The sequence below is a fragment of the Pelophylax lessonae genome, assembly GCF_965119305.1.
Source record: "Pelophylax lessonae genome assembly, chromosome: 5".
In the NCBI taxonomy this organism is placed as follows: domain Eukaryota; kingdom Metazoa; phylum Chordata; class Amphibia; order Anura; family Ranidae; genus Pelophylax; species Pelophylax lessonae.
Genome location: NC_138772.1, coordinates 156691063 through 156709976, shown reverse-complemented (window position 1 = coordinate 156709976; position 18914 = coordinate 156691063). Strand labels below are relative to the sequence as shown.

The window sequence follows — 18914 nt, the reverse complement described above, 5'->3', positions numbered from 1 at the left end:
AAATCCAAATTTGACCCTTGCCAGATAATATGCATGGAAACGTATCACTGTTTCTGAATCTAAAACCTTTCTGGGCCTATCCCTAAAAAGAGTGAGTTGCAGCCATATAGGTCCACTGACCCATTTTATCATATGCCCATGTTCTCTGGTGCCATGGTCAGGCCTAGATACGAGCAAATCTTGCGGTTCATGCATTTCAATGACAATTAACTCTGTCGCCCCAACAAGTTGTCTGCATTGATGAGTCCCTGATTGAATTTTCTGGTCGCCTTGTTTTCTAAAAATTTCTCCCCAGCAAGCATGCCAGATATGGTGTCAAGATGTATAAGCTCTGTGACAGGGCAACAGGCTATACATGTAGTTTCCGGACTTACGTGGGAAAAGATAGCAATGTGGAGCCCCCAACTGCCCAGACTACATGAGGAGCAGCTGCAAGATTGTTTGGGACTTGGTGTCATCTTTATTCAGAAAGGGGTACCATTTATACGTGGACAATTATTACCACTATTATTAGTGCCACTATTTAGTCACCTTTTTGATTCTGGAATTGGCGCATGTGGCTGCTGTGGCACTGTGCGATCTAATCGCTGGGGCTTCCCCCAATAGCTTGTAGCTTCCCGACCTAGATGGGGGGAAGGCCTGCTTGAAGTGTAATAAATTGCTTGCAGTGAAGTGGGGGGACACACGGAATGTTTTCGTTCTGTTCTCCATTCACGTAGATACGACTGTCCAAATTACAACGGCGACTGGTGTTGTTGAGAAGCCCCTCTGTGTCCACGAATACAACCCTAACATGGGAGGGCAGACTTCAATGACCAGATGATGTCACCGTACTTAATTGCCCCTAAGGCCAGACGCTGGTACAAGAAAGTGTCTGTATACTTATTCCAATAATTGGCTCTGCTGAAAGCTTATGTGGTATACAAAGTGTCAGCAAGAAGATGATCCTTCCTAAAATTCCAGGAAGAGATCATCACAGCCCTTCTGTATCCAGAAGGTGCTGTGGCCCACATTTACAATCCGGATGCAGTGAGCCGGCTGCATGAGAAGCATTTTCCGGATGTCCTCCTTGGTACCCCTACCCAAATAGCACCTCAAAGAAGATGTCGTGTCTGTAGAAAATGCGGATATAGGAATGACACCCACTTTTTTTGTCCCTCCTGTCCTGGCCAACCTGGTCCCTGCATCAGGGACTGTTTCCGTCGCTACCACACACTAAAAGAGTATTAGTATAGGGTACAGCACGGCACAGTCTAGGGCACACTTTAACACAGGGTCCCAAAAGATGTTAGATGGCTATCTAATATTTTAAGAGACCATAGCCTGGAACGTATAAATTGTTTTACAGTTACAAAAAAAGTGTAAAAAAAAAAAGACAAAAATAGTAATTTTATTGAGTTAATTTTCTGTTCTTACTGGTTTACAGTACTTTATAATATACTGCTATACTGTAATGTTTTATTGTTACTGTTTTTCATTGTTAAACATAGTTTGCTTTGCAGATATCACAATTCTACTGTTTTACTGTACTGTATGCTATTATAATGTAATGTTTTATTGTTGCTGTGTTTTTCATTGTTAAATATAGTTTTCTTATTTCTTGCAGATTCCACCATTCTACTGTTTATGTGTCGGTTCACACTATGGCGATCCGACTTCGGGGGCGACTTGTAAAGTCGCGTGCACCGCGACTTTGGCGCGACTTGCACGGACTTCACATAATGGAAGTCAATGCAAGTCGCTCCGATGTCGCCCCGAAGTAGTACAGGAACTATTTTCTAAGTCAGAGCGACTTCAGTCGCTCCTATTAGAACGGTTCCCGTAGCACAGAATGGACCACGACTTGTCAGGCTGACAAGTTGCCTGACAAGTCGCGGTAGTGTGAACTGGGACTTACTGCACTGTATACTATTATATTGTAATGTTTTGTTGTTACTGTTTTATTGTTAACCATTGTTTGCTTTACAGGTACGCCCATCAGCTGCAGCACTGATTTGTTTATTCTGATAGCAACAGTGTTTGCTCTCAGCATATACATAAATCAATGATTGCAGCGCTGTAGGAGGTGATTTCATCATCACAGATAAAAAAAAGAGCATATATTGTGAAGCATAGGGGATGGGGTGTGGACACAGAGGGCGGATCTCCCCTATGCTTCGCCATATGTTTTTAAACACTTTTCTTGGCAGAGATTTCTTCTTCCACATTGATCGATGCAAATAGGGGAAGCTGCTATGTTCTTTTTTTTTTTCTTCAGACCTCAAAAAGTCCCACAAATGGGGTATCCCCCATACTCAAGTGAAGCAGTAGAATGTATTTTAGGGTGTAATTCCACATATACCCATGGCATGCATGAGCAATATATAATTTTAATGACAACTTTGTGACAAAAAAATTAAATATTCATTGGGCTCAACATGCCTCTCAGGAAATTCCTTGGGGTGTCTACTTTCCAAAAAGGTGTAGATTTGGGGGGGGGGGGGGGGTTGTACTGCCCTGCCATTTTAGCACTTCAAGAAATGAGATAGGCATTCAGAAAGTAAAAGCTGCGTAAATTCCTGTACTTACACCATAGTTTGCAGACGCTATAACTTTTGCGCAAACCAATAAATATATGCTTATTGAGATTTTTTTTTTAAATCAAAGACATGTAGCTAAATACATTTATACCTAAACATATATCCAATAAATTCAATTTTTGCCGTTTTTTATAAGAAAAAGTAGAAAATTTAATATTTTCTCAACATTTTTAGCCTTTTTTATTAATATTGCAAATATAAATACTGTAGAGTTGATTAAATACCACCAAAAGAAAGCTCTATTTGTGGACAAAAAAGGGACATACATTTTGATTGGGTACAGCAATGCGTGACTCCGCAATTACCAGTTAAAGTCATGTAGTGCCAAATTGAAAAAAATGGCCTGGTCATTAAGGGGGTAAAACCTTCTGGCCCTTAAGTGGTTAATGTACTCTAAGATGTGAAATTGTGTTCTTGTTTAACATATGCATGCGTTATTTAAAGCATGTGTCTGCAGAAAATGGATGTTTTATAGTTTTCTGTGTCAGTGGGTTCAGTTGGCTTCTTATTTTACTTCAGAGGCAAAAGTACCCTACATTAAAGTTCTCGAGTATGCCCTGTTGTAAATATAAGTAATAACTTTCTATACACATTTAGCTCTGATGCACAGTTGGACACAGGAGTATAGAGGAAGGAATACTGTATATGTGACTGTCCACTATCTTAAAATGAGAAATAAAAGCCTTATTTTTTCATTTCATCTTCAGTAGATGCTTCCACAATAAACTGACAGCATACTACACAGTCGGGAAGGTGTTTTAAAGAAATCATAGGCAACATAAGCATTCCTTTACAAGGGAGTTGAAAAACCCAATTTGAGACTTTGTTAATCATAGGGCCTCATTGACCAATGCCTAGGGTAGTGATGGTGAACCTTGGCACCCCAGATGTTTTGAAACTACATTTCTCATGACGCTCAACTACACTGCAGAGTGCAAGAGCATTATGGGAAATAAAACAGGTGTGTATTATCCCGCACTCCCTTATCTAATGTGTCCCTCACTTCTAACTTGTGTCTGATGGCTGCAACCAAATAATTGTGTTCCCACAACTGCAAATCAAGTACAGTCAAAAATGTTGGCTGTGCCTATCCGTGTGCAACCCAATAATATTTTTAAACCAAAACCTTACTTTCAAACCACAAAACTGCTATCATTATTCAATGACAAACTTTCTTGTTTACAATAAAATAAAACAAATGTGATAGTCCCAAATGACTATATCAATTAGTAGTGCTTTTCTTCTTTCAAATATTTTCCCTTTAAATGTGCTTTTCATATCCTGAGAGTTTTTCCACCTTCACCTTTGTGGATTTCAGTTAATACAATTGTGCAGTGACTCCCACCACCTTTCACCACTGCGCTCACCTTCAATTTAGACCTGATTCCAGGTTTAAAATCGCCTTCCCCTGCTGGGGTTAAGGGTCTAGGCTCCTCAGCTGTTCAATCTCCTTCCACTCTCCTCTCTCGTCACTCAGCTGGCTTTGTCTCTTCCTTTCTCCACATCTCCTCAGTATAAAAGATACACTCCCATTATGTAGTATATAAAGGGTTTATATTTATTGCATAACATCCACTTACATTAAAAATTGAGACAGTGTGCTTTAAAAAAAAATCATCTGACGGGGCAGCAGCTCTGGTATGCTCTCGTATGTTCCACAAAGACAGTCCTCCGTCACCCAACTCCTCCCACTCAAATAGTCACAATCACGATCCCCGAGGAAGTCACGATACGCGTGGGAGGAGTTGGGTGACAGAGGACTGTTTTTGTGGAACATACGAGAGCATGCGGGAGCTGCTGCCCTGTTGGATGATTTTTTAAAGTGCACAGTCTCAAGTTTTAATATAAGTGGACATTATGCAATACATTTGAAACCTTTATATACTACATAATGGGAGTGTATCTTTTATACTGAGGGGATGTGGAGGAAAGGAAGTCCAGACAAAGCCAGCTCAGTAAGGAGAGAGGAGACTGGAAAGAGATTGAACAGCTGAGGAGCCTGGAATTAACCCCTGCAGGGGAAGGCAATTTTAGACCTGGAAACAGGTCTAAACTGGAGGTGAGCATCATGGGAAATGCAGTTCCAAAACATCTGGGATGCCAAGCTTCACTATCACTGGCCTATGGCATCATAGTAAAAGAGACAGAGCTATGTAAAACATCTACAACTTGTGTTTTTAGTACAGTTTGTTGTGTACTTGTGTGTTAATGCATTACTAACCCCAACAATGAACATATCCCAGCATACTGGTCTGTAGATGTGGCTACATTCATTTTTTATTTTTGGCCTGAAAAAAGAAAACTAATACACCCACCTCATCTAAGGACTGGTAAGCTGAAAGATAATCAATTGTTGTTTTTGGCTTTATGGATGCTTCAATCCAGTGGATAAACTGAAGGGTCACAAGATACTTTTTTTCTAAATTTACATAGAGACATCTATTTTTTTGCAGACTTTTAATTTGCAGTTTATACGGTCCAGTGGTAGCTCTACCATAATCGTCACATAATGCTTACTCTCAGTGTACATTCTGGTTTTAGATATTGTAATAACTCTTTATCATGCCAGAAGAAAATGAACTGTAATGAAAGAGCACTGTCATTTATGGGCACCTGGGGCAACGTTATTTAAAAACAGAATTTCTCCTTTTATTATAATTCTCATTTATTCCCATATTATAATTCCTGATTATAAATATACACTGCTCAAAAGAATTAAAGAAACACTTTGAAAACACATCAGATCTCAATGGGGGGGAAATGCCATGCTGGATACCTGTACTGATATGGACTGGGTAATATGTTAGGAATGACAGGATGTCTCATTGTTTTATGGAAATAAAAGTTATCAACCTACACAGGGCTGAATTGAAAGACACCCCAAAAATCAAAGTAAAAAAATGATGCAGCAGGCTAGTCCATTTTTCTGAAATTTAATTGCAGCAACTCAAAATGGCATGTATGACACTGTCGGGGGATGCTTCTAATGAGAGGCTGGATTGTGTCCTGGCGTATTTCCTCCCAGATCTGGACTAGGGCATCATTGAGCTTCTGAACAGACTGAGGTGCAACCTGGTGGTGTCGGATGGACTGAAATATAATGACCCAAAGGGGTTCTATTGGATTTAGGTCAGGCGAGCGTGGAGGCCATTCAATGGTATCAGTTCCTTCATCCTCCAGGAACTGGCTGAATACTTTCACCACATGAGGCCAGGCATCGTTGTGCACCAGGAGGAACCCAGAACCCACTGCACCAACGTAGGGTCTGACATTGGCTCCTAGGATTTTATCCTGATACCTAATGGCAGTCAGGGTGCCATTGTCTAGCCTGCAGATGTCTGTGTGTCCCTCCATGGATATGCTTCCCTATACTATCACTGGCCCACCATTAAACCGGTCATGCTGAACAATGTTACAGGCTGCATAACATTCTCCACAGCTTCTCCAGACCCTTTTACATCTGTCACATGTGCTCAGGGTGAACCTGCGCTCATCTGTGAAAAGCACAGGGCGCCAGTGGTGGACCTGCCAATTCTGGTGTTTAATGGCAAATGCCAATCAAGCGCCACGATGGTGGGCAATAAGCACAGGGCCCACTAGTGGCCACCCTCATGCAGTCTGTTTCTGATTGTTTGGTCAGAGACATTCACACCAGTGGTCTGCTGGAGGTCATTTTGTAGGGCTGTGGCAGTGCTCATCCTTTTCCTCCTTGCACAAAGGAGCTGATACCGGTCCTACTGATGGGTTAAGGACCTTCTACGGCCCTGTCTAGCTCTCCTAGAGTAACTACCTGTCTCCTATAATCTCCTCCATACTCTGAGACTGTGTTGGGACCAAACCTTCTGGCAATGGCACATATGCCAAAGGCATGACTGCTTGTTTAACATCAATAGGGTCCAGGTATCATCACATACTGCCAGTAGTGACACTGACCCTAGCCAAATGCAAAACTTGTGAAAAACAGTCGGAAAAGATGAGTAGGAAAAAAAATGGCAGTGGCCTCCACCTGTAAAGCCATTCCTGTTTTGGAGGCCATCTCATTGTTGCCCATCTAGTATACCTGTTGTTAATTAAATAACACCAAAGCAGCTGAAACTAATAAACAATCCACTCTGCTACTTAACTGACCAGATCAATATCCCAGGAGTTTAATCGACTTGAGGCTATACTCTGATTAAAAAGTGTTCCTTTAATTTTTTTGACCAGTGTATCATTGTCCCCCTCCACATTCTACATAGATATACTGTAGATAAGGGTACAGAGTGAATGCATATGCTTAGTGGGAAAACTTTTCACGGCTCTGTGATCTAGTCAGCAATATCTCACTGGATCAGAGACAGGAGAGTATAGGGGCCCTTTCACACTGATGCGTTTTTACCGCACAGAAACGCACCTTTCCAGCCGGACAAAAGCACATGCAAAATTATTTGCTTTTAAATCCTATGAGATATTTTGCACATCGCTGCATTGCGTTTGCACTGCGGTTCGATAAGCCCTGCATACTGCACCTTCCATTCAAGTGAATGAGAAACGCACCAAAAATGCACCGAGTTCTTTTTTAGGTGCATTTTTGAAATCACTATGCTGGTTGTTTAGGAACGGGCACCTGCCGGCCTCCTTAACAACCAGTTAATAGCTGTTTGTTAAGGAGCTGTGACATGCCGGCCTCCATAACAATCAGCTGGAATGTAAACAGTCCCCTCTCCCCTGCACAGCCTCCTGCCCCCTTTGGTGCTCACTAGTTGCGCCAGCTGTGGACCTAATCCGGCCTTCACTGGCTTCCTCTCCTCAGATTATGGGAGCAGATGCTCCCTGCTGTCCTGCCCTTTCTCTCTTCTCCCCCTTCCAGTGGTAGCATTGCTCCTGTACAAGAGGAGCTCAAGCATGCTGACCACTGAGGGAGGCATTTTTACTGGTCGTTAAGGATGGTAGGGGGTTCCGACTCTGGCAACCACCCCCTGACATCCTTAAAAACCAATGAATAACCGGTTGTGAAGAAAACGGCACCCAAAAGCGTCCTTAACAACCAGCTATTCACGCATGTGGGCTGTAATGCATTTAACCTGCCTAGCGGTATCCCCGAGCGTGACTCAGGGTGGATTTTTTTAGACTAGGATCGGTATCCCCGAGTCACGCTCAGGGTGGATGTGCAGAACGCGCAGCGGTGTCTTACCTTCTCCTGGCGATCCAGCGACGATCTCCCATTGCTGTGATTGCCAGCCATCTGAGATCCCCGCCGCTCGTCCGTCCTCCGTCGATCTGATGACTTCCTAGTTCCGTTCCCTGCAGCAGCAAAGCTGCATGGGAGCGGAACTAGGGAGGGAAATTCAAACGTTGAGCGTTGCACAAAATACAAACACACACATAACATTTATATTATATATACATATATATATATATATATATATATATATATATATATATATATATATATACATACATACACACACACACACACACATATATATATATATATGTATATATGTACATACATATATATGTATATATATATATAACGCATGAATTATAATCGAATCGATAATATAATTTTATTATATAATATATATATATTATATTATTGATTAGATTATAATTCATGTGTTTGTGTTTCAAATTTAGCACATCTGGGATGTCTACTAGAGTCTTGTTTTGGTCAGTAATTACTAAGAATTGTAGGCCTATAATACATAACGCCAAATTTCCATGCAAAAAATTGTACCGCTTTTGGTACAGAATTCCTGACATAATCATACCGCCAGGGAGGTTAAAACACCACATGCATTTAAAAAAAAAAACACATAGTGCGTTTTAGAAGCACCGCTATGTAAAAGCTACTCTGCTGCAGTATGAAAGAGGTCTAATTCTAAAGACTATACACAATGTTTCAGATTAAAGAATCCAAAAATGTTGTCTATGCCTACCTCCCCCTCTATATTGACTGGTGTAAGTCAACGTTTTTATCAAGTTCTGTTAAATCAAATTTAATAGAGTATATCCTACTAAATCATGGAAGTTTTTTTATTAAGATTTATGTTTACTCAGCTTTGACATTCTGGGGTGAAGGAGTTCACAGAAACACATATTTAAATGAATCAAATGAGTCTGGTAGTTGAATATATTAGGACTCCACCATAACTTCTTTCCTCAGAAAGCTATATATGTTGCCTAACATTTTAATGGTGTTACGTGACCCTTCTAGACACAAAACATGCTTCTTTAAGTCTTAAATGCTTCTAGAAATCACCTCCTCACCCTTCTGTATCTTAATTTAATATTGGTAACTAGCTTAGGCTGGAACTCGGCTTTGACATATAAAAGGACACGGCAACCTTTCTGTAAACAGGTTGCTCTGATCCTCAAGCTCAACTCATATGTCGCTTAATGCACAATTATATCTTGCTTGGTATTTAAGCTTGCAGTAGGTTAAGGCGTATTTCAGTATATGGACACATTTTATGGTAGTATATCTCTAGGGATGCAATTAAAATATATTACAGACTGATAAATAACATAACAATGTTGTAAAAACATTTTCTCATTCTCGCTATGTTTCTATAGCTCCCTCCAGCACTACATGATAACCTAAAACGAAGAGTTGTGGAACGGTATAAGAAATCACTTTTCAGTCTCCAGAGCAACCCTTGTAACCTAAAAGCAGAGATGCAAAAGGTAAAGCCTTTTCTGTTGGTACTTTAAAAAATATATATATATATTTATGTACAGCAAGCACTGGTTGTGCCATTTTGAACTATATGTACTGTGCTCACTCATATTTTAAGATATATATGTATGAATTTTGACTGGTGGGCATTGAACAGCTCACCTTCTTGTCAATCAGTTGTTGGCCTGGTACAGAAGGGCCGGCTCTATTGACTAATCAGTGGCTCCGGTAGAAGCGCATGCATGTTTTAATGTGTGGCAATGTACAATACAGCATGTGGTATATGTTCATTCATTTTAATTGGCACACTCGTGTGCATACACGCTGAAAACAAATGTATCTGACTTTCTGCTTACCGCAATGCATGCAATAATAAAACGCTTTAAAAAAATTGGTCAGATCAGCTTTATGGTCGCTGTAGGTTTATCGAGGGCCCATGAAAAAAATAGTGGGCTCTAACATGCAACACTGTATATTCTTTTTTTTTTTTTTCTTTTTTCTTCGACCAATTTATTTATTTTATTATATAAACTTTATTAATTTTTACATTTTACTTGTTACAAACTTTAATTCTGAATTGAAACAAAATCTATAAGGAAGAAATACACGTCTATAGTAAAAAAGAATACCCTCATTCTTATATTCCTAACAAACACAAGTATAATAAATACCTCCCACCCCATCCCCTCCTCTCGCATCCTTTGTCCGATCTTTGTTCTCGTCCCACCTATATTCTTCACATTCCCCTTTCTATTCTTTTTTTTTTTCACACACCTCCCATTTCCACATATTTCTTTTTACCTTTAAACTTTAACCAATCTTTCCATATTTTCTGAAATGTATCTAATTTATCTTCTCCTATATGATATACTGTAGCTGTACATAACACTGTACATTCTTAATCTGCTCCATTAGCTGTTTTAACTACTTGGTGACCTTCTGCCCGCAATGTACTGCGGGTGAGCGGCTGCTATAGGCAAAGCAACATACTGGTACATCGCTGTCTACTCTTGGGTTGTTGGCGTGTGCATGTGAGACCCCCCTGCTCAGCACTTGCAGTGATTATACACAGCGGGAGTCTGTCAGCAAGTGTGTGATTGCATACAGCCTATCAGCAGGTCCCACCTATAAATCATTGGCTGGGACCTGCTGATCAGTTTTGTGCAATCACAGCCTAAAGCCTTGTTTTGGTAAACAACACAGAGCACTGTACAGAGAGAAAGATCCTTCAGTTTTGCAGGGATGAGAAACTCAGAGATTTATTAGTAAAAGCAGCACACTTTACATACATTTCTAAGAGTTAAGCCCCGTACACACGCACAGATCGTCTTCATACAAACGTCGGCGAACGAAAGAATTGCCGATTGTACGCGTGTTAGTATGGTGCCTCCGACAGCTGTCTGCACACAATCCGCGGACAAGAGTCTTTCTTGCAAACATGAAAATTTTTGTCTGCGGACACCAGAACGGACGATTGTTCGCCTGTCAGTACAGAAATCAGCCGACAGACCGCAGATTTGCAAGACTGGGCATGCTCAGAAAATAAAAAACACAGGGAAAGTTAACCATTACATGACATCACTTCTGCAGTCAGCTGAAGTCTGCGGACAAAATTCTTGTGCTGTCCTTGTGCTGTCTTTGCACTTTTCAACAGACACCGACATCCCGGGGAGAAAAGACGAACATTTGTATGACGACGATCTGTGCGTGTGTACGGGGCTTTAGGCACACATTTAACCCCTTGATTGCCCTAGATGTTAACCCCTTTCCATCCAGTGTAATTAGTACAGTGACAGTGTATGTCACTGGCAGTTAGTGTCAGATTACCGTCGCACTATCGCAGTGGCATAGTCCCTGATCCCCCCCATTAGCAGTATAAAAAAAGAAAACATTCCAGTATACAGTATATATCATAGTTTGTATATAACGTTCACGTACATCAATCAATATACACTTATTGGGATTTTTTTTTATCAAAAACCTGTAGAAGAATACATTGTGGCCAAATTTTTTTGAAGAAATTTTTATTGGATATGCTTTATAGCAGAAATGTTTTTTTTTTTTTCAAAAATGTCGGTCTTTTTCCATTTATTTCGCAAAAAATAAAAAACCCAGTGGTAAGAAAAATACACCAAAAGGAAGCTCGATTGTGTGAAACAAATTATATAAATTTCCTTTGGGTCTGACAGCATTGCATGGCCACTCAATTACCAATTAAAGTAGTGCAGTTCTGAACAGCAAACAATGGCCTGGTTATGATGGGGGTAAAATCTTTCGGAGCTGAAGTGGTTAAACTCACTCCCCGCAATGTAAAGCTTAATTAGAACAAACAGGGCTGATACTGATATTGAAACTTAAACTTTTGGTTCAAAGTCAACTAAATCTCCTGACTGACACTTTTTCCAGCGACGCAATAACAGGACATCAGTCAGCACCTGGGTTATTGCGGCTCCCTCTTATATCCAGTTTGTGAGTACCCCCACAGGGGATCCGCACACTCGGCAATGGCAAAAACGAGGCACAGAGGAGTTGAGAAAAAAGAGCTTAACAGCACTTTGCAGGAAAACCTACACAAGGCGCAGGGTGATATCTTTTCCTCTGCATCAGAGCAAGGTCATGTATTGACACAGATCCCATCCTCTAATTCTAGCTCCCTTTCAGGCCTGAAGCAGATGACCTATATGACTTAGGCAGATTACAATGCAGCTATAGTATGTCTGATTTCTTTAAGAAACTCTCTACCCTTTCCAGAAACCTCCAAGGTCCAAAAGGGCTCTAATGCCTTTTCACCACAAGAATATTTTCAGAAGTATGACTCTGAACATCCTAGCCTCCTCGAAAAAGATTATGAGGAAGGTGAGGTATATGCAGAAGAAAATCTTGTAGAGAAAATTTCACCTTCCATGTGGTATTAGACACAAGCTAAGGCTTTATGCCAAATGCTGTCTGTGAGCTCACTTAATAATGCAGTGTGTAATAGTCTTTGCCTAGCAGCACCTGAATCTCCTCAGCCAAAACAAGTTCCTGTGGGAACATAAAGGCTGGCAAAGCCTAGAAAAACTTTTCCCTTTGCACATGCAAAGTAACTGTACATGAGAAATGGTCAAATCCTGAGAAGGTATTTTCTTCCCCCAAAACTCTTTGCTGAGTTATATCCTATGGATTTCATGTACGGGTGTGGGATTCTGACATGTTCTCAACCAGCATTCTTGTTTGGGATATTCCCCTCTTTAAGGATTCTGTCAATAGGCGCTTAGAAACCCTATTGAAGGCAACCTTTGCTCTTGCAGATCCTGCCTTACAACTGGGCATTGTGGTTTTGTCAGTTTGTCAGGCTGTTGCTAACTGGACAGGTCGAAGGAACAAGAAAGGAACAAGAACACAATCCTTTGTTTAAAGACCCAATTCTGCTGGAAAAATTGCAGCTCCTGCCCTCAGCCCTGCTATCTTGTGTTGATGCTTTTCACAATGCACTTTGCCTGGTCTTTAGGACGATGCTGCCTTGTGTGCACATGCACAGAATTGTGTGATTAAAGGCTTGGTCTGCTGAACCTGCGTGCAGAAGACATCTTTTGCTCATACCTTTTAGATTATGACTACCTGTTTAGTGAATCCCTTGATACAGTTTCAAAGGAAGTTATGGGGGGGTGTTTTAACCCCATAAAATGACAGCTTGCACTTACTACTACTATAGTAACTTCCTCTTTCCACAGAAAGGGGTCCTTTTGTTCCACCCAGGCATTCTCCACTGAATCAAAAGCGGATCTATCCTTTTTTGGCATGGATCTTAAAACCCTCCAAGCCTAGCCAAAATCCTTCTTTACAATGAAGTGGTGCCCTCGGTGTCTGTGGCATTTTCATTTCTTTTTAAATGACATACAGTATATTTTTATTGTATATACAGTATTTTACGTGTTTTGGACTCACAATGAACACCTTTTTCTGACAGAGTGACCACTAAAGAGCCACCAACATGTTAATGGTATTCACCTGTTTTCATGATCAATAATTACCAACCTTCCTGAAGCATGCACTTGGAAACAATATTTTTTTTAATTGGGCGCCTCTGCTGACCGCACATTGGTTCCATTTTGACGCCTCATCCTTTTTACCATTGTTCACCATATCTGATGACAAACTTGCGCAGTGCAAGAATTTAAAAAAAAAACCACTGATGAGCATTGAGTGCTGCCTCTCACACTACCTTTTTTTAAATAGGTTGTTTGACCCTAGGATGAATATTAAGCAACCTTATGAATTTGAGTATATGCTTACTACATTTTTTACCATACTGTTCACATAACTACAACTGAATAGTACTCTTACAGGGATCTCTGTCATGGCTTTTTATCCCTCTTTTTTTCCTGGTTTCTGCTTGTCTGGACACAACTGACTCAGTCCTCTTTGGCCTACCTGAAGGTTCCAAGATTGGACAGCCTGCTGCTTCTTGCATCATTGCTAGGTGGATCAAACAGCTCATTTATATGGCTTATGCCCACACTTGTAAAAAGTACTCGAAATCCATACTTGAGTAAAAGTACAAGTGCTCGATCAAAAAGTGACTTGAGTAGAAGTGAAAGTGCTCTATCAAAAAGTGACTTGAGTAGAAGTACTAAAGTATTCAACATTTTTTGTACTTATATAATATGACAGCTTAAATGCCCAACGAAAACCAAATAAAGGTATAAGCTATCCCAAGCGCTTCAAATGAGGACCACTCACCAATAAATAAATTGGCTATGCAGCTACTTAACTAAAACATATGGAGAAAGATATATAATAGATAGATACTCAGCAATATCCCTATATATATATAGTAGCGCAAACTTGTCAAGAAGCAAGTGCCAAAAAAATACTGTGCCCACTGCACAAAAGTCCGAAATGCAATAGATGTCACATAGGCAGCAGGAAAAAGTTCAGAAATGACTCAAACAGTCCATAATCCTTCACTCTATCTCCTGGGATGATAATGTACGAAGACGTGTTTCTCAAAAGGATCACCACCACCACCGTGCTCCAAGGGGGGAGGAGAATTGCCCACTCACCAGATGCTGTGGCCCAACCCACTTTCGTGTTTGAGCATTCAGGCTTATAATGATGGTCACTGGTCCAGAGTATCCACAACAGGAATCGCACCAGCGCAGTCAAAAAAAGCTCAGCAGCATATGGGGAGGAGAGAACATAATCCCAATAGCGTGATACCGTTTAAAAGGGTTTTATTAAATAAAAATAAAACATAAGGTAACACACTCACATGTCTTGTATGTCATCAAACGCAAAAAAACAGTCACGAATAGGGGAGGGATGCCCTTCGGGAGATGATGTCCAGGCTCCACGCCGTGGACGCCGCGCCTTCTGGGTAATCCGAACTCCTCTTACACAGCCTGGTTACACCGCCTGGTCACGCCCCGACGCGTTTCGTGATTTCCACTTCTTCCCCGGGAGCGTGACCACGGCGGCTTGGCGGTAACCTTAAATACCCATGCCCATCAACCCACAGGGCGGGGCCAGGGTTGACATCATCGGCCATTGGTGGTTGCTCAGGTGTGTCGACCAATCACAGACTAGATTTACAGGATCACTTCCTCTCAATTCACTAATCTCTATGGTACATTACCCTATAACCCGGAAGTAGGGTGGTGCCGAGGTTCACACCATCGGTTATTGGTGGATGCCTGTAGAATACTGGCCAATAGCAGGCTAAGACAGCACAGTAACCCTCCATCTCGCCACTATTCACTACAATGGGCCGTCCTACGACCCGGAAGTATAGCACACAGGAAGTTAATTGCACCCTTATGCTGAAAGCAAAAAGACACCAACCACTCAACCACCAATAGACCGATAGTATCCATACAAAATCGCTAGTGTATATACATACTTAAAACGCTGTAAATTACATCACTTTCCATTGGTAGTGACGATCGTGTTCTGACCAATCATAGTGATTCAGCTTTACGCCCAATCAGCTAAAACTTCCTCCTTAATTAACATATGACCCGGAACAATAATAGCACGGATTCCCGGCCAGATGTAAGGTCTCCATGACCCGGAAGAATAATAACATAGAGTCCCGGCCGGATGTATGGGCTCCACCCACCAGGAAGACCAAGAAGTTATTTATGTGTACTCAGTACACTATGCACAACAGCGCCATCTACCAATGGAAGTGTAACAATGTAAGGAAAATTTGTATGGAAGTTTAATCCATATACCAAAAATATCATAATAATAAGCAAAAACATGTCACACCAGAAAAAAGAACACAAATCTATTGGAAACTAATAGGCAAAACTAAATATATAAATAAGTAAAATCATTAAAATATTTAAAATAACCCTAAGCCCATAACCAACGCTAGACAGCATGAGTCACAAGCCTAGGGACATTTGTGTGTGCGGACACTTTGGGGGATCACGGTCCTCCCAACGCACATCATCCAAAGATGAAAGATCAAATAACAAAAAAGATCAAGTATAAAATAATATAATATAGAGTTGGAAACTAAAATCAATGATCACTAATAAAACAATTTAAATCCAACTCTATATTTAATCCTACAGGGCTCAAAGATTGGGTCTGGAATATCCATTTTGTTTCGCACTTTGATAATTCCCTAACCCAATTGGCACCCCTCCACGGGGGTGTCACCCGCTCGACACCCCAGAATTGTAAACAACTGGGGTCCCGTTGGTGATGTGAACGGAAATGGGCTGGGACACTGTGCTCTGTTTTGCCCTTAATAATATTGCTGATGTGCTCCCCAACTCTAATTGTCAAAGTGCGTTTAGTTCGTCCTATATAAATGATTTTGCAGGGACACATTAAAGCATACACCACATGCGTGGTATCACATGTGATGAAATGCCTAATGTCGAAACTCTTGTCAATTGCTGCAACATAAAAGGACTCACGTCTCCTCTGATTTTGGGGGGTATACGAACATGACTTACATCTCCCACATTTGTGAAACCCTCGTCTACCCGGAAAGAAGGAAGTATCCGGGGGATTAAGGATCTTCTTCACCACCCTGTCCCCAAAGCTCGGGGCCCTACGGTAAATGAAGGATGGAACATCGGGCAACACAGGTCCCAATACTGCATCCATCTGCAAGATGTTCCAATGGGTTTTGAAGATGGCTTCTACTTTTTTGTGGTCCTCACAGTAATCAGACAAAAAACTCCATTGTTTATCGTCAGATCCATTTGTGGGTCTCGTCACGTTCTGCAAGCATGCAGCTCGAGGGATATCCAGAATATTTTCAATCTCTTTCTCAAGACATTGTTCGTCATATCCCTTTTGGATAAACCTCTCCTTAAGAACATTGGTTTGGGCGATATAGTCTTCTTCAAATGTACAGTTCCGTCGTACTCGCATGAACTGGCCACGCGGTATATTACGCAGCCAGTTCGGGTGATGTCCACTTTGAATAGACAGGTAACTGTTTCTATCTGTAGACTTGAAGAAGACAGACGTAGTTAGTCTGCCCGAACCCTTCTTTATATTTACGTCCAAGAAGTGGATATCCGTTAAACTCCAATTGAACTCGAGTTTGATGTTATTTGTATTAGTATTCAAATAGCTCATGAAGTTCAATAATGAGGACTCTGTGTCGTTCCATACAAAAATAATATCGTCTATGAATCGACGATAGAAAAGGAGTTCTGGTCTCTCCCTACAAAATACATGTTTGTTCTCCTACTCTGCCATAAAAAGGTTGGCGAGACTGGGAGCGAATTTCGCTCCCATTGCCACACCTTTCTTCTGGCTGTAGAAGGACTGATTATACCAGAAATAGTTATGCCCTAGACAAAAGTCCAGGGCATTCCGGATAAACAACTTCTGGTTATGTGGTAAATCATCCCTCTTACTCAGGGCCCAATTAAGGGCCAATAGAGCATCATCATGTTGGATGATGGTGTAGAGGGATGACACATCCGCCGTCACTAAGAAAGCGGACGAGTCATCCCCCAAGACCACATCATCCAACGATATAAGCAGGTCCTTAGTGTCTTTAAGGTAAGCCCTTGTAGTTACGACACTGGGTTGGAGGAAGGTGTCCAAATATTGGCCCAACCTAGCACACACCGACCCTATCCCGTTAACTATCGGGCGGGGCGGTGGGCAATTCGGATCCTTGTGGACCTTAGGTAGCGTGTACACTATCGGTATTCTGCACGCACTCGGGACCAGGTATTGTTTCTCTTTTTTTGTTAGCACATGGTTTTTGTACCCCTGGTCTACCAAAACTCTGAGGTCACTTTCAAAATCACTAGTTGGATCCTTTGACAACAGTACATACGTGGTTTCATCTGCCAACATACCCTGTATTTGTTGGTGATAAAACTCTGGATCCATTATCACCACTCCCCCACCCTTGTCGGCGGGTCGGATGATAATCTGGAATATGGAATCCCCCTGGTTGTTTATAACCGGGGGATTCCATATGGACTTGTTTCTCAAACCACTATTCACCGCCATACCAGAATAAGTATTACTCACGGAATTAATGGGGTTACTAATAAGGTATTTCTTGATGTTAAGTTTGCGTATGTACTTATGTGTGTCATTTTTTGTACTTAAGTATTGCAAGTAGTTTTTTTTTAAATTTTGCTACTCAAGTATTGAAAGTAAAAGTGCCAGTAGTTTTTTTAAAAAAATTGCTACTCAAGTACTGAAAGTAAAAGTACAAGTACTGTGTTATGTAGTTATTAAAGAAATAAGTCAAAAGTTTGAACATCATATTGTTTTAATATCCAAATAGACTCTTCCAGTGAAACAAAACTGCAAAACCTGTGCTCTCAACTTCCAGTGAAAAAAGCAAAATCAGCCTCTTACCAGAAAAAAAGGTCTATGTACACTTGTGACTCTCCTTGGTTGGAGGAGGTTCTCTTTCCCCTTAACAACAGATATGTAGACCATTTTATTTATACATATAGTAGCATTTATTTTTGTATGCGCTGATTTACACATAACATTATACACATTTTTTTGACTTCATAAAACCTGCCATCTACTGTTCTGGCAGTGGTAATCTTTATAATTGTAACGAGTAACTATGCAGCACAAAAAAAAAATATCGGAGTAGAAGTATTGAAATCATCGGAAAAATGTAGTGAAGTAAAAGTGGAAGTAGGAGAAAAAAATTCTACTCCAGGAAAGTACAGATACCGCCTTTCGGTACTTAAGTACAGTAGTTAAGTAGTTCTACTTAGTTACTATACATCTCTGCTTATGCCCTCAAGGAAAGGGTTCCTCCCATCCCTATCTGGGCACATTCACCAAATCTGTTTTATGGGCTTTTCAGCATCAGACATCTGTTTTACAGGTTTGCAGGGCTGCTATCTGATCATCTTCTTATACCTTCTCAAAGATTTTCCTGGTGGAACTTCAGGTCTTGACTGATGAGAGCTTTGACTACAAGGCACTTTAAGCTGTCATCTGAGTGGTCTGTTGACCCTCGTTTAATGTTGGCCCGTTTGCTTGTTGTTGCCCTCTACTCCCTCAGTTTATTGCTTGGGAACATTTTATAATCTAAGAATACAAATCCTATGTCCTTTACTGTAGAACTGAGATAAAGAATATCTTGCAGTATAGTACACTACATAGGTCTATCCTCTCTTTTTTTTGTTTCTCCTTATGGCTTGCTACAAAACTGGAGTCTCACAAAGTGG

General features: G+C 40.9%; 1 protein-coding gene across 1 annotated transcript in view; it reads left to right on the top strand.

Moving 5' to 3' along the window:
- The window catches only part of NEK10 (NIMA related kinase 10), a 472071-nt gene that overhangs the window by 387133 nt on the left and 66024 nt on the right, over window positions 1-18914 (top strand). The window contains exon 33 of the mRNA XM_082258594.1: window positions 9138-9248. Within this exon, the coding sequence (XP_082114720.1) occupies window positions 9138-9248 (111 nt within the window). The remainder of the gene's footprint in view (window positions 1-9137; window positions 9249-18914) is intronic.